Below are 22541 nucleotides of genomic sequence, written 5' to 3'. Positions count from 1 at the left end.
GTTGGCTCACCCATAAAGACCTGGAGTCAGACCCTGAGAAGACACGAGTTAATCTCGGACAGATTGAGGAGAGAAGGAACGTTGCTTTATTTGTTATTTTTTGTTTGTTTGTTTGTTTTGCTTTTTCAAGAGAGCGTCTCTCGGTGTAGCCCTGGCTGTCCCAGAACTCGCTCTGTAGACCAGGCTGGCCCAAACTCACAGAGATCCGCCTGCCTCTGCCTCCTTAGTGCTGGGACTAAAGAGAAGCTTTGCATTTATTCCTATATCTGGCCACCAGCGTAGACCCACAATAAATATTTACTGAATGATTTTCCTGATTTTGACTTGCTCACATAAGGGTATGGGTAGAACACTAAGTCTCTTTCTCTTCCAGAGCATTGTGAAGAAAAAAAGATGAAGACATTTCCCTTTCCCTACTGGAGTGGTATAGATCATATAGTCTTATGTGGGGGGCTCTACATACTGATTTTCATAGTTGCTAGGTAATTTACATTCCCACCAACAGTGTATAAGCCCTTCTAAACTCAAACACTAACACAATAGCCTTCTGACCGGGTAGGATAACTCTGTGTGTGTGTGTGTGTTTGTGTGTGTGTGTGTTTGTGTGTGTGTGTGTGTGTTCTTACCTTCCATCTTGTTTGAAACAGAGGTTCTTGCTACTGTTGCATATGCCAGGCTAGCTAGCCTGTGAGTTCCTGGAGACTGCCCTGTTGCTTCCTTCCCTAGGTGTTGTGGAATTAAAGGTACATTCTACCCTGTCTGGATTTGTGTGAGTTGTGGGTGTCTAAACTCAGGCCTTCATGCTTGCATGGTGAGCAATTTACCCTCTACAACATCTCCCCACCCCACACCGACTTTGGTTTGTTTGTGGGGGTTTTTGTTTTGTTTTGATTTTGTCTTGTTTTTGAGAGGGTTTTGGCATGTAGCCCTGTCTAGACTCTCCTCCTTTCTAAAGTTAAAATTGCAGGCTAGCCTTTAATCCCAGTAGAAGCAGGCAGAGCTCAGTGAATTTGAGGCCAGCCTGGTCTACAGAACGAGTTCCAGGGCAGCCAGGGCTACACAGAGAAACCCTGTCTCAAAAAACCAAAAATAAATAAAATAAAATTTCAGGCTTGAGCCAAAATGCCTTCAGTCTGAGGAAAGCTGTTTCTTAAACAGGACACTCTTTTTTCTTTTTCTTTTCTTTCTTTTCTTTTCTTTTCTTTTCTTTTCTTTTCTTTTCTTTTCTTTCTTTCTTTCTTTCTTTCTTTTTTTTTTTGATACAGGGTTTCTCTGTAGCTTTGGAGCCTGTCCTGGAACTAGCTCTTTAGACCAGGCTGGCCTAAATGCACGGAGATCCACCTGCCTCTGCCTCCTGAATGCTGAGATTAAAGGTGTGTGCCACTGTCGCCCGACCACAGGGCACTCTTTGTGGTTTTGGAAATAGTGTGTCTGGTGTAGCTTAGTTTGGAGGCCCTGACTACGTGAGTCAAATTCTGCACATTTCCCTCTCTCCCGGGAATATTCATGAAGTGTGTTTCTGTTTTTTCCGGGAATGCTCGGCTATCGCAAAATCACAAGTACTTTTTCTCATCGGTTATTATTTGAAGATCCTTCCCCAAAGCAATTAGGAGCCTTGCCTCTATTAAGTAGTTATCTGCCTGCAGAATAAGATACTATGAACTCTGAAACTTGAAAGTCTAATGAAAACTTGAAACTTAGACTTATGTCTTTATTCAAACATGTGCTAGCTTTTCATAATCTATTTTAGTGGTGATTCCCCCCACCACCTTTTTTTTTCCAAAGTAGAGTGATAAATTAAAATGAAGGCTGGGAGTCCTTACAGATCAGGAAGATAGTATTACCGACACGTCCACAGGGCGCGGGCAGCACTGTCCCCTTCAGTGCCTGTCCTAGGGCACCTTTCATCCAGCTTTGCCGCTTGCCTGTCCCTCAGTCATCCCACCACCTCTAGCGCTCAGCGGGTCCCTTTTTCCTCGAATGCTTTCTCCTTAATTCTCATCCAAGGGCTTATCTCGTTGTGCTTACCTTTATGTCTCCCTTTATTTGTGGAATAAGGTTTTGTCTCCTTCCACAAAGGACTCCAGAGATGTAATTTAAACACGGCTCCTGTGAAGGCGATTTCCCTGCTTGTGAATTGCGTGACCTTGGGCCAGCTGCTCACCTTCTCCATGCGCCAGCTTCCGCCTCTATACAGTCAGACTCAGAAGGCCCGGTGAAATGGCTCAGTGGTTAAAGTGCTGGCCGTGAGCCTGGCAACCTGAGTTGGATCCCCGGAACTCATGGTCGAAGGAGAGAACCAATTTATGACATCTATATGCATGCATGGCATATATGTGCCCACACGCACACATGCTAGTAGCATTTTTAAATTTTTAAATTAGTCATTTAAGCCAGGCAGTGGTGGTGCATACTTTTAATCCCAGCACTCAAGAGGCAGAGGAAGACGAATCTCTGTGAGTTTGAGGCCAACCTGGTCTATAAGAGCTAGTTCCAGGACAGGCTTCAAAACTACAGAGAAACCCTGTCTCGGAAAAACCAAAATAAAATTAATCAATAAATAAGTTGTTAAAATTATAATAACAGAGACTAGAGAGATGACTCAACTATTACGAGCACTTGATGTTCTGGCAGAAGACTCAAGTTCGGTTCCCAGGAAATACATTGGATAACCCATAACTGCCTGTAACTCTAGCTTCAGGATTGCCAATGCTCTCTTCTGACCTCTGAGAGCACACACACACAAATATGGCATACATTCACACAGATACACACACATATGCACATTAATTAAATTTTTTTTAAATATTTATTTATTTATTATGTATACAATATTCTGTCTGTGTGTCTGCAGCCAGAAGAGGGCATCAGATCTCATTTCAGATGGTTGTGAGCCACCATGTGGTTGCTGGGAATTGAACTCGGGACCTTTGGAAGAGCAGGCAATGCTCTTAACCACTGAGCCATCTCTCCAGCCCCAATTAAAAATTTTTTTGAAAAATTTTTTTATTATGTATGTAGTGTTTTGTCTGCATGTATGCCTGCAGGCCAGAAGAGGGCACCAAATCTCATTACAGATGGTTGTGAGCCACCGTGTAGTTGCTGGGAATTGAACTCAGGACCTCTGGAAGAGCAGCCTGTGCTCTCAACCCCTAAGCCCATCTCTCCAGCCCTAAAAATAATTTTTTTAAAGGTTGTCACTATGTAACTCTGACTGGCCTCAAATTCACTGTATAGACCAGGCTCGCCTTAAACTTACAGAGATCTGCCTGTAACTGATAACTGTCTGTAACTCTGGTCCCAGGGGATCCAATGACTTCTTCTGGCCTATGTGGGCGCCAGGCACACACATGGTGCATAGACATACATGCAGAAACCCCCCCATGCACATAAAATAATTAATTTTTCTTTCTTTCTTTTTTTTTTTTCTTTTCGGTTTTTCGAGACAGGGTTTCCTTGTAGCTTTGGAGCCTGTCCTGGAACTAGCTCTTGTAGACCAGGCTGGTCTCGAACTCACAGAGATCGGCCTGCCTCTGCCTCCCGAGTGCTGGGATTAAAGGCGTGCGCCACCACCGCCTAGCTAATTTTTAAAATTATAACAATAGTATTCTACATGGAGATATGCTTAGCACAACATTTGGCACCCATTCCTTCATTTCATAGTGAAGAGCAAATGAAACGCGCAAAGATCCCTGTTTTTGCGGAGCTTGCATTCTGGGAAGGGGCATAAGATAACAACGGCCGTGAGTCAGCTATAAAATATGTCAAAGGGATCGGTATGTCAAAGAAAAGAAAAGTTAAATGAGTGCCAGGCTTGGTAGAGGCAGGGGCAGGGGCAGGGGCAGGGGCAGGGGCAGGGGCAGGAGGATCTCTGTGAGTTCAAGACCAGCTTGTCCTAGTAGCAAGTTCCAGGCCAACCAGGGATACATACATTGAGACCCTGTTTCAAACGAACAAAAAAAAATCTAATCAGAAAATTTTATTTTGTGGCAATTATGTGGCAAATTTTACAGAATAAATAACATGATTTTCTTAAGAAATAAACACAGTATAGGATTTTTTCTTTTAATTATGTTTTTTTTTCCCCACGATATTTATTGAGCTCTACATTTTTCTCTCCCCTCCCAGCCTCTCCCCTTCAATCCTCCCCCAAGGTCCCCAAGCTCCCAATTTACTCAGGAGATCTTGTTTTTTTTTATACTTTCTACTTCCCATGTAGATTATATCTATGTAAATCTCTCTTAGTGTCCACATTGTTGTCTAAATTCTCTGGGATTGTGGTTTGTAGGTTGGCTTTTTTTGCTTTATGTTTAAAAACCACCTATGAGTGAGTACATGTGATAATTGTCTTTCTGGGTCTGGGTTACCTCACTCAAAATAATGTTTGCTAGCTCCATTTTCCTGCAAAATTCAAGCTGTCATTATTTTTTTTTCTTCTATGTAGTACTGCATTGTGTAAATTATCACATTTTTCTTATTCATTCTTTGATCGAGGGTCATTTAGGTTGTTTCCAGGTTCTGGCTATGACAAAGCTGCTATGAACATAGTTGAGCACATGTCCTTGTGGCACGATTGAGCATCCTTTGGATATATACCCAAAAGTGATATTACTGGGTCTTGAGGAAGATTGTTTCCTAATTTTCTGAGAAATCACCACACTGATATCCAAAGGGGTTGTACCAGCTTGTATTCCCACCAGCAGTGCCAAAATGTTCCCTTTTCCCCACAACCTCTCCAGCATAAGTTGTCATCAGTGTTTTTGATCTTGGCCATTCTTTCAGGTATAAGATGGAATCTCAGAGTTGTTTTGATTTGCATTTCTCTGATGACTAAGGATGTTAAACATTTCCTTAAGTGTCTTTCAGCCATTTTAGATTACTCTGTTGAGAGTTCTCTGTTTAGGTCTGTACTTTTTTTTTTTTATTGGATTATGTGATCTTTTGGTGTCCAATTTCTTGAGTTCTTTGTATATTTTGGAGATCATACCTCTGTCTGATGTGGGGTTAGTGAAGATCTTTTCCCATTCTTTTTTTTTTTTTTTTTTTGGTTTTTCGAGACAGGGTTTCCCTGTGGCTTTGGAGCCTGTCCTGGAGCTAGCTCTGTAGACCAGGCTGGTCTCGAACTCACAGATATCTGCCTGCCTCTGCCTCCCGAGTGCTGGGATTAAAGGCGTGCGCCACCATCGCCCGGCTCTTTTCCCATTCTGTAGGCTGTCATTTATTAATTGTTTCTCTCAGTGTCTGTGCTGCTGGAGTTCTATTTAGGAAGTGGTTCCTTGTGCCAATGCATTCAAGTGTACTTCCCACTTTCTCTTCTATAAGGTTAAGTGAGGCTGGCTTTATGTTGAGGTCTTTGATCCATTTGGACTTGAGTTTTGTGCATGGTGATAGATATGGGTCTATTTTCATTTTTCTACATGTTGATATCCAGTTATGCCAGCACCACTTGTTAAATATGCTTTCTTTTTTCCATTTGATATTTTTTGCTTCTTTTTTTTAAGATTTTATTTATTTATTTATTTATACAGTATCCTGCCTGTAGGCCAGAAGAGGGCACCAGATATCATTACAGGTGATTGCGAGCCACCACGTGGTTGCTGGGAATTGAATTCAGGACCTCTGGAAGAGCAGTCAGTGCTCTTAACTGCTGAGCCATCTCTCCAGCCCTATTTTTTCCTTCTTTATCAAACATCAGATGTTCAAAGATTTGTGGATTGATATCCGGGTCTTCTATTCGGTTTCATTGGTCCTCCTGTATGTTCTTATGCCAGTACCATGTCTGATCTCCTGGTCTGACCTGTAAGAATGGCCAAAATCAAAACCACTGATGACAACTTATACCTTCCTCAAGATCCAGCAATACCGCTTTTGGGTATATATCCAAAGGATGCTCAATCGTGCCACAAGGACATGTGCTCAACTATGTTCATAGCAGCTTTGTCATAGCCAGAACCTGGAAACAACCTAAATGACCCTCGATCAAAGAATGAATAAGAAAAATGTGATAATTTACACAATGCAGTACTACATAGAAGAAAAAAAATAATGACAGCTTGAATTTTGCAGGAAAATGGAGCTAGCAAACATTATTTTGAGTGAGGTAACCCAGACCCAGAAAGACAATTATCACATGTACTCACTCATAGGTGGTTTTTAAACATAAAGCAAAAAAAGCCAACCTACAAACCACAATCCCAGAGAATTTAGACAACAATGTGGACACTAAGAGAGATTTACATAGATATAATCTACATGGGAAGTAGAAAGTATAAAAAAACAAGATCTCCTGAGTAAATTGGGAGCATGGGGACCTTGGGGGAGGATTGAAGTGGGGAGGGGAGAGCCTGGGAGGGGAGCAGAGAAAAATGTAGAGCTCAATAAATATCAATAAAAAATGAATAATATAAAAAAAGAAACCAGATGAGAAACTAAGGACAGATGTCTAACCAGACTTATAAGTTAGGGAAATTCTTAGTGACAGAGAGTGAAATACTGATTGCCTTGGATTTCAGGAGAGGAGGAGGAGTGAGCATCTCATGGGGACAGTTATAAAGATGGAAAATATACAGATGAAGGCAATGCTTGTACCATTCAGTGCCAGTGCTAACAAGTTATGTACTTAAAGAAGGTTAAAATGTCCATGACCATTAATCCCAGAACTCCTAAGGTTGCCACAGTTTTGAGGTTAACCTGGTTTACATAGAGAGTCCCAGGCCAGCCTAGACAAAAGTATGATATACTCTATCTTGAAAGAAAGAAGAAATCCAACCAATGAATGAGCAAAATCCCAAACCAAACCAAAAATGGTTAAAATAATAAATTTTCATGTTTTTCTTTTTGAGCTTGTGTGCAAGGTCTTACTCTGTAGCTTCCTAGGCTCGCCTGGAACTAAGAACTCCTCCTGCTGTACTAGGGAGGCAGAGGCAGGCAGATATCTGTGAGTTCGAGACCAGCCTGGTCTACAGAGCTAGTTCCAGGACAGGTTCCAAAGCCACAGAGAAACCCTGTCTCGAAAAACAAAACAAAACAAAACAAAAAAACAAGAAAAAAAAGTATGAGCCACCATACTTGGCTTTATTTCCCATGATCAAAAAATAATTAGGCCATGAAGTGGTGGCGCACGCCTTTAATCCCAGCACATGGGAGGCAGAGGCAGGCGGATCTCTGGGAGTTCGAGGCCAGCCTGGTCTACAAGAGCTAGTGCCAGGACAGGCTCCAAAGCTACAGAGAAACCCTGTCTTGAAAAACTAAAAAAAGAAAGAAAGAAAGAAAGAAAACAAAGAAAGAAAGAAACAAGCAAAAATAATCAGACAGTGGATACAGTGGCTTCAACTACTGACAACTTATCTAAAAACAAACTTAAACTAGATAATAAAGAAAAATGTTGCATGTAGCCATGAACACTCTGGCTAGATCAACACATTAGCATTTTGCTATATTGTTTCTAGTCATTTTGTAATTTTCTTTCTTTTTTTTTTTTTTTTTGGTTTTTTCAAGACAGGGTTTCTCTGTGGTTTTGGAGCCTGTCCTGGAACTAGCTCTTGTCAAGGATTCTCCATATCCCTGACTGGCCTGGAACTCTCTCTGTGGACCAGACTGGCCCCAAACTCAGGGAGATCTTCTTGCCTCTGCTTTCCAAGTGCTAGGATTAAAGGTGTATGCCACTACACTTGGCTAATAATTTTTTAATTAAAAAGATTGACAGAGATCGTGCTAGAGAGATGACTCGGCAGTTAAGAGTACTGGCTACTCTTCCAGAATACCCAGGTTCAATTCCCAGCACCCACATGGCAACTCACAACTGTCTGTAACTCCTATTCCAGGGATTCCGATGCCCTCATACAGATATACCTGCAGGCAAAACACCTATGTACATGAAGTAAAAATAAATAAATTATTTTAAAAAAAAGATTGACAGAGGAATTTATTAGGGATAAGGCTTGCTGTCTAGGATTGTTCTGTTGCGGGGGTCTCAGGTATTGGTAGGAAATTGTCCTAGAGATAGATTAGCCAAGATCATAAATGACCTCAGTTTGGTTTGCTCTCATATCTTGCTCTTATTGTCCATCACTTTTTTGTTGTCTTAACTTTTCCCTGAGATGCAGTGTAAAAATGTCTTGGTTTCTTCTGCTTTCTTCACTTTAGTTAATTATGAGTCTCCAAAGTATTGGGGATACCTAAAATATGTTCTGAAACAAAACAAAGACTGTGTAAACCGTTCAGAAGCTTCTCACTGTTAACCTCTGTAACTGCACCGAATGCCTTCAAATGGTAGCTTATTAACTTAGAGACCTTGTACCATCTTTTTTCCCCCATCTCTTTAAGCCTTGCTCTGTTCATCTATACTGTCAAAGAGTATGTTGCTATTAGGTAAGATTATGTTAAGCATCCCAGCACCTGCTACATGGAAAAATATAATAATCCATGCTATTAATTATAACATTCGTAGGTGACTGGCCATGATTTTATAGGCTCAAAACACAACAGAAGGCAGCCTAAGGGTTAGAATCAGTCAGCTTGGAATACTTTACTCTTGTAGCATAAAGGGAGTGTCCGATTGTGTCCCTGTTGTTAAATTAAGTGCTTGTCAGTCCTCAATGGCCTTCTCTGACACTGAGTTCCAAAGCTATCTTCTCCATTGGCAATCATGAACCACATTTAAAGGCTGGTCGGTTAGAAGTCTGTGAGGAGACATGAGAAAAAGACTTGACAAACTGAGTCAGGCCACTTTATTTATTTTTATTTTTATTTATTTATTAAAGATTTCTGTGTGTCAGGCCACTTTTATTTTTGCTGCTTGATTGGCTGAAATGTATTAAGAAGATGAACTCAATGGGATGATCCCAACTTGATGAGAGGCTCTGTAGACTCTTTTCTTCATTCCTTCCTTTTTTTAAAAAAAATATTTATTTATTATGTATACAATATTCTGTGTGTATGCCCGAAGGCCAGAAGAGGGCACCAGACCCCATTACAGATGGTTGTGAGCCACCATGTGGTTGCTGGGAATTGAACTCAGGACCTTTGGAAGAGCAGGCAATGCTCTTAACCTCTGAGCCATCTCTCCAGCCCCCCCTTCCTTCCTTTGTTCTCTCTCTCTCTCTCTCTCTCCCTCTCTCTCTTTCATTTGTTTTTGTTCGTTTGTTTGTTTGTTTGTTTTGTTTCTTGAGACAGGGTTTCTCTTTGTAACTTTGGAGCCTGTCCTGGGAACTCTACTCGGTAGACCAGGCTGGCCTTGAACTCACAGAGAATCTACCTGCCTCTTGCCTTCCCATAACCTGAGAGGAAATGGCTTTAACTTCGGAAGACAGGACTTAGTTGAGCTAATTAGAAGAAATGTTTCCTGGCAATGAGGCATCTTAAACGGTAAAGCAAGTTAACACAGCCTTGTGAAATTTTCTTCTCAGGGAAGGCTTTGGAGAGAGCTCAGCTTTCTGTGTGTGAGGTGGCCTAAGCACCTGCAAATTGAGGTGCTGCTGCTTCTTCACAGGGGGCCATCAACGCTCGGGCTCACCTAGGTGTAATGAGTTATAGCCCCACTGGGTAACCATCCTGCCTGTATGTTCTGACCTTCTGGGTTAACTTAGTGATTAATTTAATTGCCACACTGCTTAACAAGGAATTCACAGTTTTTCTTCCCAGTGTTTTTATTTTTTTTTTAAACCTCCTAATTTATTTAGTAGTAGGAATGGCTCGGATTCATTTACTTAATCTTAATTAATTAAACATTGAATTTTAATGTGCTCTTCTTAGTTCTATGAGTTGAATTTTGTTAGACCTATTTTTATCGATGAGGACCTTTGCTTCCATGTATGTACACTGTGTCCATAGAGGCCAGAAGAGGGCGTGGGGTTCCCTGGACCTAGAGTTGTGAGCCACTGGGGAGTGCTCTGTGGGAACCAACATCAGTTTCCCTATTCCTAGACCTAGTCGGTTTCTTCCCTCTCAAGCTGAGCAGATGGATTTTCTTAGTGCTCTGGCATAGTTGATGTTGGCTTGATGTAGATTTTTTTTTTTTTTTTGATTTTTCGAGACAGGGTTTCTCTGTAGCTTTTGGTTCCTGTCCTGGAACTAGCTCTTGTAGACCAGGCTGGCCTCGAACTCACAGAGATCCGCCTGCCTCTGCCTCCCGAGTGCTGGGATTAAAGGCGTGCGCCACCACCGCCCGGCAGATTTTTTTTTTAAAAAAATCATTTTAAAATTTTTATTTATTCATGTATTTTATGTATATTGGTACTTTGTCTGCATGTATATCTGCACACCAGAAGAAGGCATCAGGTGGTTGTAAGCTGCCATGCTGGTGCTGGGAATTGAACTTAGGACATTCGAAAGAGCAGTGAGTGTTCTTGATCACTGAGCCATTTCTCCAACCCAGTGGATATGTATACTTTTTTTTTTGATTACATTGATTTGGTCTCTAGTATTCAGTGGCATCAGAAGCAGAGAAACACAACAGTAGTCAGTTATGAATGGTTTTAGGATTAAGAAGTGAGATGTGTCGCAATTTGGGTCATTTTTGCTCTTGTTGTAAAACATTCTAGGGCAGGAATTCTAGCTAGAACAATAATAGGTTCTAGATTTTTTTTTTCAGAACAACTTCATTTAAGCCAATCCTTTTGTTCCCACAAGCTTGTATATGAAGACAACATGCTTTGTTTTGGGGTTATGAAAATATGAACACTGTTATTTATAACGACAGAGAGAGGATTGGCTGGTAGGAAGTGCGTCTCTAAGCGTAGCTTATTTCAAGAGCTGAGCTGGGCATTTATAGAAGTTGAGACTCATGTATGGGCTGTGCCTAAATAATTCTGAGTCTGGAGTAGAGAAACTACCTCCTGTTTAATGCCTACTATGTATATACTTGGCTTTGTGCTTGATGCTTCCCCTACTGCCAGCTGCTTGGTTAGAATTCTAGCCCAGATCCAAACGGCAGTTTAAATTAAAATGACAACGAAGCCACGTATGTCTCTTGGGCTCAGTTCATTAATAGTTGTCACAGCTGCCACACCCTTTATAAGACCCTGACACCATAATTAGGATAATTAAATCCCTGGGCCTGGATCTTTTAGGTCATTGAGTTAGTATGGGCGACAGCTGTTCTCTTTGACACTAGTTTGAGAATCACAATGCTCAGTTCTTTCAACGAGAGGCACAAGTGTCGGAGGCTGCAGTTATCCCGTAAAAGAAAGGGCAGGGAGACTCAAATAGGAAGCTTGAAAGGGAATGGGAACAAGAAGAGTTACTGGGGCCTTCGGACAATGTAAAATAACAAAACCCAAACTGGCAGAGACATAGAGTGGGAAAACTGAGGCCCTTTGAATCCAGGCAGAGGTCTACGGAGGGGATCCTGATTGACACCGGCAAACCCCATGGAGTCTTGTCTCTTCTATTTCACCATCTCTGGAGTACTAGCTATGCTCAATCCTCCTTCTCTTTGCCCTTTCTTTGAAAAGCCCGGAGGCTGTCCTTTCCCATGGAAGTCAGCAAAGGGGTTAATACTCTCAAATGTGAGTCGTGCGTACCCCTGTCCTGCAGGCAGGGTTATCTGTTTCATGCTCTCTCAATGTCCCTTTGGTTCTTCAAGGGTACTGTCATTCTGGCTGTATTAGGGGGAGGGCCTGCGACGTCCATGCTGCCATGGAAACGCACCGCCGTGTTCCTTTTCTTACGCGGGGGGCGGGCATTCCGTCCCCAATCACCTATCGTCTACAGGCTTTCTTGAGTGGCGGGCCGTAGCAGCGAATGGGAGATCCGATACTGAGTGACGTGCTGGGAAAAGGGGGAGCTCGCGGCTGGTGGCGGCGGTGGCGACAGTGGCGACCTGGGGACAGATCTGGAGGGGCCTGGGAAGCGTGCAGAGACCTCTAGATCCAGCGCGAGGGACCTCCCGCCGGGATGCCAGGTACTGCTGCGAGCAAAGCGGGGCGAACTGGCCGCGGAGGTCCAAGTGGCAGGCTTGAAGGGCTGCATGCCCGGAGGGGGCGGGGTGGCAAGCATGGCGGCGGTGACGGGGACGGGGTTGGAGGGCCCGGGGAGGGGGTGGGGAGGCGGTCGCCGCGGTGATCCTGAGGCCGTGTCAGGGCTGCGGGCTTCCCGCCTAGCCGAGGTTGCGAAGAGGTCTTCCTGGGGCTCAGAGGAGGCAAGACGCGGGGGGAGTTGTGGGGGGATGGAAAGGGGCGGGGAGAAGAGGTGAGGAAGGAGGGAAGGGTGTCTGCGGGAAGGTGAAGAGAAAGGAGGGAGGGAAGGAGGGAGGGACCGAAGGATTCAGAGAGTCGTCGTAAATAATGGAGAAACGTGGGGTGAGGAGGTAGCTGGGAAAGTACTTGGAGCGATTGCAAATGCGTGCTACTTAGAGGAGCCCTAGACTGGCCCCTTCCTAGCTCTCCACTTCCGCCCTATTATTTAGTCTTAGGTGGTGTGAGGAAGGCTTGTAGGGTTACTCTCCAGTACTGATCTTTTGTTATTCCACTCCAGGGGAGCAGATGGACCCTACTGGAAGTCAGTTGGATTCAGATTTCTCTCAGCAAGATACTCCTTGCCTGATAATTGAAGATTCTCAGCCTGAGAGCCAGGTTCTGGAAGACAATGCGGACTCTCACTTTAGTATGCTGTCTCGACACCTCCCCAATCTGCAAATACACAAAGAGAACCCCGTGTTGGTGAGTGATGCTGTGTTTGAATGATTGACCCGGAGTTGAGTTCTTATTTTTCACCTCCTAATCCAAACTAACCCCAAATCCTCGCGTTTTGGAGATCACTATCTTTTAAGTAAGGTTTGGTGGGAAAAAAATAAAACCAGCATGTTCGCACACACATTTTGTCCATTTTGCACTATTTCGTATTCTGTGAGGATCTTACATGTGTGTATTTTCTAGGATATTGTGTCGAATCCAGAAGAACCAGCTGCCGAAGAGCAGGGAGACAGTCATAGCTCGTTTAATGAACATCTGAAAGAAAACACAGCTTCAGGTGAGCAGTTTGAAGCTCAGATCTCTTCTGCAGTGTTTAAGGTTGGAGCAGAATGATTTAAACATACAGTTGGTTGGCATGATGTGTGTCAGGGAGCCTCGTGTGTTACCTAGTGTACAGTAAGCCTTCAGCAACTCCTAATGTCTTGATGTGCCAGATTAGATTGGTGTTGCCTAAATTCCTGATTTAAAGTTTGGTGGTAGATGTCTTTTGTGTACTATCCTGTAGTGATATTTCATTTGTATTTTAATAAATAAAGCTTGCCTGAAGTTCAGAGAGTTAAACAGCTACACTGACCAGCCTTACAGACCAAGCAGTGGTGACATACACCTTTAATCCCAGTAGCCACACTAGTTTGCCATAGAAACCAGGCGGTAGTGGTGCATGCCTTTAATCCCAGCCCTAGAGAGGAGGATAGGATGGGAGGGGACAGCTCACACACAGTCTCATCCTGAGATTCCTGGAGGCAGGATCGCCGTTTCAGACTGAGGTAGAGGTAAGAGCCAGTGGCCGGCTGTTTTGCTTTTCTGACTTTCAGGTTGAACTCCAGTTTTTATCTCTGGGTTTTTATTAATCGTGCTTCACTATCCAATTACTTTCTTTCTTTCTTTTTTCAGACCCTGTGGATTCTTCTCACTCGGGCACATGCGGTTCCATCAGTCAGGTCATAGAACAGTTGCCTCAGCCAGACAGGACAAGCAGGTATACCACTGTGTGAAGGCATTGATTACAGTTTATTGTCCAGTCAACTCTTATCTGTACCTGCAGACTCTTTCCAAAGATAAAGAGATTCATTTTGTTTCTATGAATTAGGGATTGCCATTTGGGGATCACATAGGAAGTATTGTCTTAGAATTGAGATCTGGGATCTCCTTTGGGAGGTAATACTTTGTGTAAGTACAATATTCAAATTGTAACGCATACCCTAAAGAGTATTCAGTTTCTTTTGTCTTACGAATATCATGATGGTGTCCTCTGCGTTAGGTCCGATACCGATTTCTGACATAATCTCAGTTAATTGTCTCCTTGAGCAACTGTGCAGTAAAGACAGTGTCTCCATTCCTGGGAAAACTGATGGGCAGAGAGTTAAACGACTTGCTTGACTGTGTTAAGGGGAGCGCCGTTCCTTTTGACTCCAGTTCTTCTTTTTCTTACTATTCAGTGTTTCTCAGGCTCTGTCCCAGTTCTTCTAAGGTCAAAGAACACAGGCAACTTTAGATGAACTGAGGGTTAGGCTGAGGGAAAAGCTGAGAGACAGGCATGTTAGCTTGTCATGGTTCCAGCTGTTGCTGTCTCTGAAAACAAGGAGCTTTTTCTGGTGTGTTTTCTATGGTATTTGCACTTGCGTTTCCCCTCCAGTGGAAATGGGTGTTTGGAGACAGTCTGCCAGCTAGTGGGTTCGTCTTGACTGGTGCATAAGTTTTATTAGACTCATAATGGTTAAATAGATTTGAAGGGGTTTGATTTAAGAATGGGATCCTAGTGTGGTCTTGTACAACTTTAACTCCAGTGCCACTGGGCGGGAACAGGTAAATCTGTGTGTATTAAAGAGCCTGGTCTACCAGGAGAATGCTAGCTCAGCCAGGGCTGTAGAGTGGTACCCTGTCCCCCATCCCTCCTCCTACCAAAAACAAAAAGTTAATGAAAAAGAAGGAGGTAATTTCTCATAAAACTTGCATTTCTGGGTTTTGGGATTGATAGTCATTAATGGCTGCAGTTTGTGCTAGTCCTGGGAGCTCACTGTTACAGCGGGACGCCTCAGCTGAGCGTTCTTTGTCACAGTGCTGTTCCTATATCCAGCTGCTTCACTTAGCTATGACAAGAGTCTCATTCTGTAGCAAAGACTGTTCTGGAACTCACCATGTAGTTTAATTTGACTTCTAATCACTTCAATTTGACAGTGATCCTCCTGTCTCAGCTTCTCGGTTGCTGAGACTACAGTGGTAGACTCCAGGGGTAGACTCCAGGGTAGACTCCAGGGTAGACTCCAGGGTAGACTCCAGGGTAGACTACAGGGGTAGACTCCAGGGGTAGACTACAGGGGTAGACTCCAGGGGTAGACTACAGGGTAGACTCCAGGGGTAGACTACAGGGTAGACTACAGGGGTAGACTCCAGGGGTAGACTACAGGGTAGACTCCAGGGGTAGACTACAGGGTAGACTCCAGGGGTAGACTACAGGGTAGACTCCAGGGGTAGACTACAGGGTAGACTACAGGGGTAGACTCCAGGGGTAGACTACAGGGTAGACTCCAGGGGTAGACTACAGGGTAGACTCCAGGGGTAGACTACAGGGTAGACTCCAGGGGTAGACTACAGGGTAGACTCCAGGGGTAGACTACAGGGTAGACTCCAGGGTAGACTACAGGGTAGACTACAGGGGAGACTACAGGGTAGACTACAGGGGAGACTACAGGGTAGACTACAGGGGAGACTACAGGGGAGACTACAGGGGAGACTACAGGGGAGACTACAGGGTAGACTACAGGGTAGACTACAGGGGGAGACTACAGGGTAGACTCCAAGGTAGACTCCAGGGTAGACTACAGGGTAGACTCCAGGGGTAGACTACAGGGGAGACTACAGGGGAGACTACAGGGGTAGACTCCAGGGTAGACTACAGGGTAGACTACAGGGGTAGACTACAGGGTAGACTCCAGGGTAGACTACAGGGGTAGACTACAGGGTAGACTCCAAGGTAGACTCCAGGGTAGACTACAGGGTAGACTCCAGGGGTAGACTACAGGGGTAGACTACAGGGTAGACTACAGGGGAGACTACAGGGTAGACTACAGGGTAGACTACAGGGGTAGACTACAGGGTAGACTCCAGGGTAGACTACAGGGGAGACTACAGGGTAGACTACAGGGGTAGACTACAGGGGTAGACTACAGGGTAGACTCCAGGGTAGACTACAGGGGGAGACTCCAGGGTAGACTCCAGGGTAGACTACAGGGTAGACTCCAGGGGTAGACTACAGGGGTAGACTACAGGGGTAGACTACAGGGGTAGACTACAGGGGTAGACTCCATACCTTATGCCACTCATCTGTCATTTTTCTTTGCTTTGGTTGATAGTGTCTTTGAGAATACATGCTTGTCTCAGGTGTGCTTTTGTGGCTTGTAACCTGGGATGCGTGGTGGGGAGTAGACGTGGGCATATCCCATCATAAACACAGCAGTAGTGTCTGGGGTGGTCTGTGCTGCTTTTCCTTGTTGAATTGTCGCATTGCTCATGTTCTTTCTGTAAATACAGATTTTATGGTCATGTCCGTTAAATGTGCTGTCACTGTGGTATGTACTTTAAAGGGCTGTGTTTTCATGAGGTTTGAAACTTAATAGGGGGATGCCTAGTCTTTTTCTCAGTTCTAAGTTACAATTATGGTTGTTGCAAAGAGAACAAAATACAAATAATCCAGGCGGAAGTAAAGGAATACCTCTTTGAGGAATGCAGTCTAAATAATAAATGCAAATGTGTTAGTCACAGTTAAGAGGCCGAGGAGAGGCTGTAGGTAAGAGGAAGCTCTTTCCGGAGAGTAAATTTCATGTGCAGAGGCCACAATGGTGGGAAGAATTTGAGGTGACCCAAAAGAATGGAAGTTCTTTAATACACACCACACACGCACTCCACCACACACGCACTCCACCACACACGCACTCCAACACACACGCACTCCAACACACACGCACTCCAACACACACGCACTCCAACACACACGCACTCCAACACACACGCACTCCAACACACACGCACTCCAACACACACGCACTCCAACACACACGCACTCCAACACACACGCACACCACCACACACGCACTCCAACACACACGCACTCCAACACACACGCACTCCAACACACACGCACTCCAACACACACGCACTCCAACACACACGCACTCCAACACACACGCACTCCAACACACACGCACTCCAACACACACGCACACCACCACACACGCACTCCAACACACACGCACACCACCATACACGCACTCCAACACACACGCACTCCAACACACACGCACTGCCCCCCCCATCACAAACAAGTACACATCCACATAGAATTTTTGATAAGCAGATACTTTGAAACAAAAATAATCTGCTTATTTTAAAATTCCCACAGACTGAAGAGATGGCTCAGTAGTTAAGAGCACTGGCTGCTCTTCCAGAGGACCTGCATTCAATTCCCAGCACCCACATGGTGGCTCACAACCATCAGTAGTGGGATCTGATGCCCTCTTCTGGCATGAAGTCTTACATGCAGATTCAGCGCTCATTATGTAAAATAAAGAAATCTTTAAAAGAAATAATTCCAAAAAAAGCTGTTCATGTTTTCCCTAGTGTTCTGATGATATAAACTGATGTTTCTACATAGGGGCTGTCCTACAATATAATATGGAAAGAAAATACATATTTTCATTTTTCCACTAAATATTTAAAAATTATTTTTCTATATTTTGTGCATGAGTGGAACAGATGCACACATGTATTGTGGCGGTCAGAGGGCAGCTTTTGGGGGGGATTCAATTCTTTTCTCCCATGTGGATTTTGGGACTCAAACTCAGGTCTACAGGCTTGGTGGCAAGTGCCTTTACCCACTGAATCATCTTACTGGCCCCAAATATTATCATTTTAGAGATTCATTCTTATGACAGGTGGTGGTAGCTTGGGCCTTTAATTGCAGCACTTAGGAGGCAGAGGCAGACAGATATCTGTGAATTTAAGGCCGTCCTGGTCTACAGAGCTAGTTCCAGGACAGTCAGGGCTATACAATGAAATTCTGTCTTAAAAAACAGCAACAACAAAGAACCAAACCAAAACAAAAAAGACTTATTATGTTTTATTTAAAATTTTTTTGGAGATTTTATTTTTATTTCACATGTAAAATATGTTTTATATATGTGTATGTATGTCTGTGTACCACATGCATGTAGTGAGTGTAATGAGGCCAGGAAAGGGTGTTGGAGTCCCTGGAACAGATGGTTGTTGGCTGTCACATGGGTGCTAGGAACTGACCCCAGTCCTTTGGAAGAGCAGCCAATGCTTTTAAGTGTGGGGCCATCTCTCCATTCTTACATATTTATTTTCATATTTTATTTAGAACTTTGTGTATTTTAGGCAAGCTGTACACCACTGAGCTATATCTAAAGCCCCCTTGAAGCATACTTAAACTGAGATAGTTGTACATCCACATGCTATTGTAAGAAACAACACAGAGCTCATTATGGTGGCACATGCCTGTAATTTTAGTACTTGGGAGGCTGAGGCAGGGGCATCTCAGCCAACTTTGGAGTTTGAGGCCAATTTGGACTACATAGTAAGTTCAAGAATAATTTAGGATACATAGTCAAAGAAAGAAAATTAACAACAAGCAGAGAATACAGGAGAGCCTGAGTATGCTTTTCCTTTTTTTTTTTTAAAAAATATTTATTATGTATACAATATTCTGTCTGTGTGTATGTCTGTAGGCCAGAAGAGGGCATTACAGATGGTTGTGAGCCACCATGTGGTTGCTGGGAATTGAACTCAGGACTTTTGGAAGAGCAGGCAATGCTCTTAACCTCTGAGCCATCTCTCCAGCCCCCCCCCCCAGGATGCTTTTCCCAGTACAAAACTGTAATATTGCAGCCAGGCTACTGTGAAGGCCCACAGCACTCACCTAGATTTCCTGCTGTGTTGTGTTTGCAGTGATCATATGTGTGGATCATATGTGTAGATCATACGTGTAGATCATATGTGTAGATCATATGTGTAGATCATATGTGTAGATCACATGTGTAGATCATATGTGTGGATCATACGTGTAGCTGCCACTACAGTCAAGGGGCTGCACAGTGGTGTGCAGATGCCTGCTGCTCTTTCTGTGGTCATACCTCCTTCTGCTGTTCCTGAACTTTTAGCAATAATTTACCTATGTTCTATTTGTAAAATTGACTTCCAAATATTATTTAAATATGCAAGTGTATGGGATTGGCTTTTTTCTGTCAGCATAACTCCTGGGAGATCCGTCAAAGTGTTACCTACCATGTATCCGTTATTCCTTCCTTCCAATCTGAATAGGCGTTTAGAGAATGTCAGATATGCCATTATAGGTTAAAGCATATTTTTTTAAGTTTTTAACTATTGTGAATAAAACTATTACAAATATTTGTGCAAATTAAAATTTTTTGTTTATTTATGTCTTTGTGCATATGTGTCTGGGTGTACTTGTGCTGGTCAGAGTACAGCTTGATTTTCTTCTACACGAAGTGGGTCCTGGGGATTGAACACAGGCTGTCAGGCTCAGTGTGTGTGTATAAATGTATATGTATATTTACACAAAGACCAGGGGCATTGCCTAACAGGCAAAGGCTCCTACAATTTTTTCTTTTTAAATTTAAAATTTTTTTTTATTTTTTATATTTTTGGTTGTGAGCCCAGCCTTCAACGGCTGAGCCATCCCTCCAGGCCAATTTTTTTTTATTTTTTGAGCTCACTATGTAGCTCTGACTGGCCTGGAACTTGCTATGTAGGCTGGGAGGCCTTGAACTCACAGATCTGCCTTTTATGCCTCCTGAGTACTGGCCTTAAGGTACGACTGCTGCCTGGCCCCTCTGTAAATTGTTTATGGGCATATAAAGTTTCTTTTCTTCAATAATGCCCAGCCTTAATTTGCTTGGCTGTGTGGTAGTTGCGTGTTTAGTTTTTTAAAGAGACTGCGGGACTGTTCTGGACTGTCTCTGTTACCCAGCAGTGTGGGCGTGTTCCACCTTCTGTTCTCCCCAGCTGCTTGCTTGCCACTGTTTTTGTCTTTCGGGATGCTCAGGGTTGAACTTAAGACCTCAGTCAAGCTAAGCTGTGTTTTGTGGCCAGCTTATACTACCAGCAAGCTCCTTCACTATTTTTACATCGTAATATATACAAATTAAAAAATAGTTTTGAGCCGGGCGATGGTGGCGCACGCCTTTAATCCCAGCACTCGGGAGGCAGAGGCAGGCGGATCTCTGTGAGTTCGAGACCAGCCTGGTCTACAGAGCTAGTTCCAGGACAGGCTCCAAAGCCACAGAGAAACCCTGTCTCAAAAAACCAAAAAAAAAAAAAAATAGTTTTGAAAGTGTAGTATGTATCCCAGGCTAGCCCTCAAGACTGAAGCTCACTGTCTGAGGATGACCTTGAACTTTTTTGTTGTTGTTTTTTTGAGATGGTTTCTCTGTAGCTTTGGAGCCTGTCCTGGAGCTAGCTCTTTTTTTTTTTTAATATTTATTTATTATGTGTACAATATTCTGTCTGCGTGTATGTCTGCAGGCCAGAAGAGGGCACCAGACTTCATTACAGTTGGTTGTGAGCCACCATGTGGTTGTCAGGAATTGAACTCAGGACCTTTGGAAGAGCAGGCAATGCTCTTAACCACTGAGCCATCTCTCCAGCCCTGGAGCTAGCTCTTGTAACCATGCTGGCCTCGAACTCAGATCTTCCTGCCTTTGCCTCCTGAGTGCTGGGATTAAAAGGCATGCCACCCTGAACTTTTGATGCTCCTACCCCTGCTCCAGTTATGTGGTTCTGAGGATGGAATCCACGGCCTCATGCTCTCTAGGCAAGCGCTTTCCTAACTGAGTGAGCCCTCGTCACTGTGTTTGAGTCATTTGATAAGTATATAGAAATATCTCCTTGTAGTTTGAATTTTCATTTTCTTAATGGCAAATGTGGTTGAACCTCTTATGTGCTTGTTTGTCATCTGCCCTCCTCTTCAGGGAAATATCTGTTTATGTCTCTTGCCCATTTTTAAATTGAATTATTTTATTTTTTCACTTGCTTGCTTTTTTTTTCTTTCTTTCCTGTCCCAGGAATTGAATTTGGGGCCTGTGCATGCGAATCACGTTCTCTACTACTGAGCTGTGTCCTAGCCCTAGTGTGTCTTGAGGGTGCTTTGTTTGTTTGTTTTTTTTTTTGTTTTTCGAGACAGGGTTTCTCTGTGGCTTTGGAGCCTGTCCTGGAACTAGCTCTGTAGGCCAGGCTGGTCTCAAACTCACAGAGATCCGCCTGCCTCTGCCTCCCGAGTGCTGGGATTAAAGGCGTGCACCACCACCGCCTGGCTTGAGGGTGCTTTGTAAATTCTGGTGTGGTCCTTTGTAGTGACGTGGTTTGGTCTGTAAATATTTTTGCTGTGTAGCTTGTCTTGCCATCTTTCCACAGAACCAAAAAAAAAAAAAAAAAAAAAAAGCAGGGCGGTGGTGGCTCACGCCTTTAATCCCAGCACTTGGGAGGCAGAGGCAGGCGGATCTCTGTGAGTTCGAGACCAGCCTGGTCTACAAGAGCTAGTTCCAGGACAGGCTCCAAAACCACAGAGAAACCCTGTCTCGAAAAACCAAAAAAAAAAAAAAAAAAAGACTTTCACAGAGCAAGTTTAAAATTTTTATGACATTTGTTAAGTATTTTTCAATAGGATAAAATGCCCGGTTTATTTTTAAAAGCCCAGCATAAGCTGGGCGGTGGTGGCACACACCTTTGATCCTGGTACTTGAGAAGCAGAGGCAGGCAGATCTCCGAGTTTGAGGCCAGCCTGGTCTACAGAGTGAGTTCCAGGACAGCCAGGGCTACACAGAGAAATCCTCTCTCGAAAAACAAAACCCAGAAAAGTTGAGGGTAGAAGTAGATGGGGGCCCGGCGAGATTCTGAGATTGGAAAGTAGGGTTTGAAGATGGAGCCCATGTAGAGCACTGGCAGGGAGGAGGAAGTCGCCATGGAGAAGATGGAGGAGAAACAGTTTAGCTGGAGACGGCTTGAGACTGAGCTACCCATTAGGAGTGGAGATGGTGAACAGGCAGTTCTTGTGCTGGCTGGAGAGCTATACTGTAGAGTCGTATAGATGGTGCAGTATTCAAACCTGGGAGCCAGGGGTGGTGCACACCCGTTCAGAGTTAGCCTGAGAACCACATATTGTGTTCTAGGCTAGCCTGGGCTATGCAGGTTGAGACTTTCTTAAAAGGAATTTCAAACTGAGTCTGACTAAGAGGCCGAATACAGCTGAGAAGAGGTCCAAGGGCTAATTGAGCTCCCCCACTTCGCTCTCAGTGGCGGACATAAGGAGGAGCTGTTGACAGGCAGACGGCCAGGGCTGTGGTTGTCGATGGTCTCACTCCTTAAGTTTTTCAAAAATGTTCTGTTCTATTTGTGTGTGCGCGCACATGCATATGTGTGTGCCGTGACATGTATTTGGAGGTCAGTGCAGCTTGTAGAAGTTGATTTTCTCCTCACCATGTGAAGCCCATGGGTTGAATTCAGGTTGTTACTTTCACTGTGTGATTTCAGAGAATGAATCCAAGCAATCAGATTTGGTGGCAAGCACCGTTACCCCAACAGCCATCTTATTGGCCCAGAGTTTTCCATTTTTAAAAAAATTTTTTTTTAAAGATTTATTTATTTATTTATTATGTATACAACATTCTGCCTGCATGTATGCCCATACGCCAGAAGAGGGCACCAGATCTCATTACAGATGGTTGTGAGCCACCATATGGTTGCTGGGAATTGAACTCAGGATCTCTGGAAGAGCAGCCGGTGCTCTTAACCACTGAGCCATCTCTCCAGCCCCCT

At 43.8% G+C, this 22541-nt stretch overlaps 2 protein-coding genes across 7 annotated transcripts in view; one reads left to right on the top strand and one right to left on the bottom strand.

Annotated features, from left to right (window-relative positions):
* The window catches only part of Tp53bp1 (tumor protein p53 binding protein 1), a 90150-nt gene that overhangs the window by 5612 nt on the left and 61997 nt on the right, over positions 1–22541 (top strand). For 3 of the 6 annotated variants that reach the window (XM_075961922.1, XM_075961921.1, XM_075961926.1), the window contains 4 exons: positions 11713–11902; positions 12475–12659; positions 12876–12969; positions 13587–13671. In XM_075961922.1, coding sequence (XP_075818037.1) covers positions 11896–11902; positions 12475–12659; positions 12876–12969; positions 13587–13671 — 371 coding nt within the window. In that variant the 5' untranslated portion in view covers positions 11713–11895. Of the gene's footprint in view, positions 1–11712; positions 11903–12474; positions 12660–12875; positions 12970–13586; positions 13672–22541 lie in introns of those variants that run through there. The other 3 variants (XM_075961924.1, XM_075961923.1, XM_075961925.1) reach the window with 1 other exon arrangement.
* Positions 1–22541, bottom strand: part of Serf2 (small EDRK-rich factor 2) — a 233729-nt gene that overhangs the window by 173998 nt on the left and 37190 nt on the right. The gene's annotated exons all lie outside the window — the stretch shown is intronic.

This window comes from Microtus pennsylvanicus, chromosome 2 (genome assembly GCF_037038515.1).
Source record: "Microtus pennsylvanicus isolate mMicPen1 chromosome 2, mMicPen1.hap1, whole genome shotgun sequence".
NCBI classification, from domain to species: domain Eukaryota; kingdom Metazoa; phylum Chordata; class Mammalia; order Rodentia; family Cricetidae; genus Microtus; species Microtus pennsylvanicus.
Note: the sequence above shows the minus strand (reverse complement) of the source record. Positions and strands in the feature narration are given on the sequence as shown.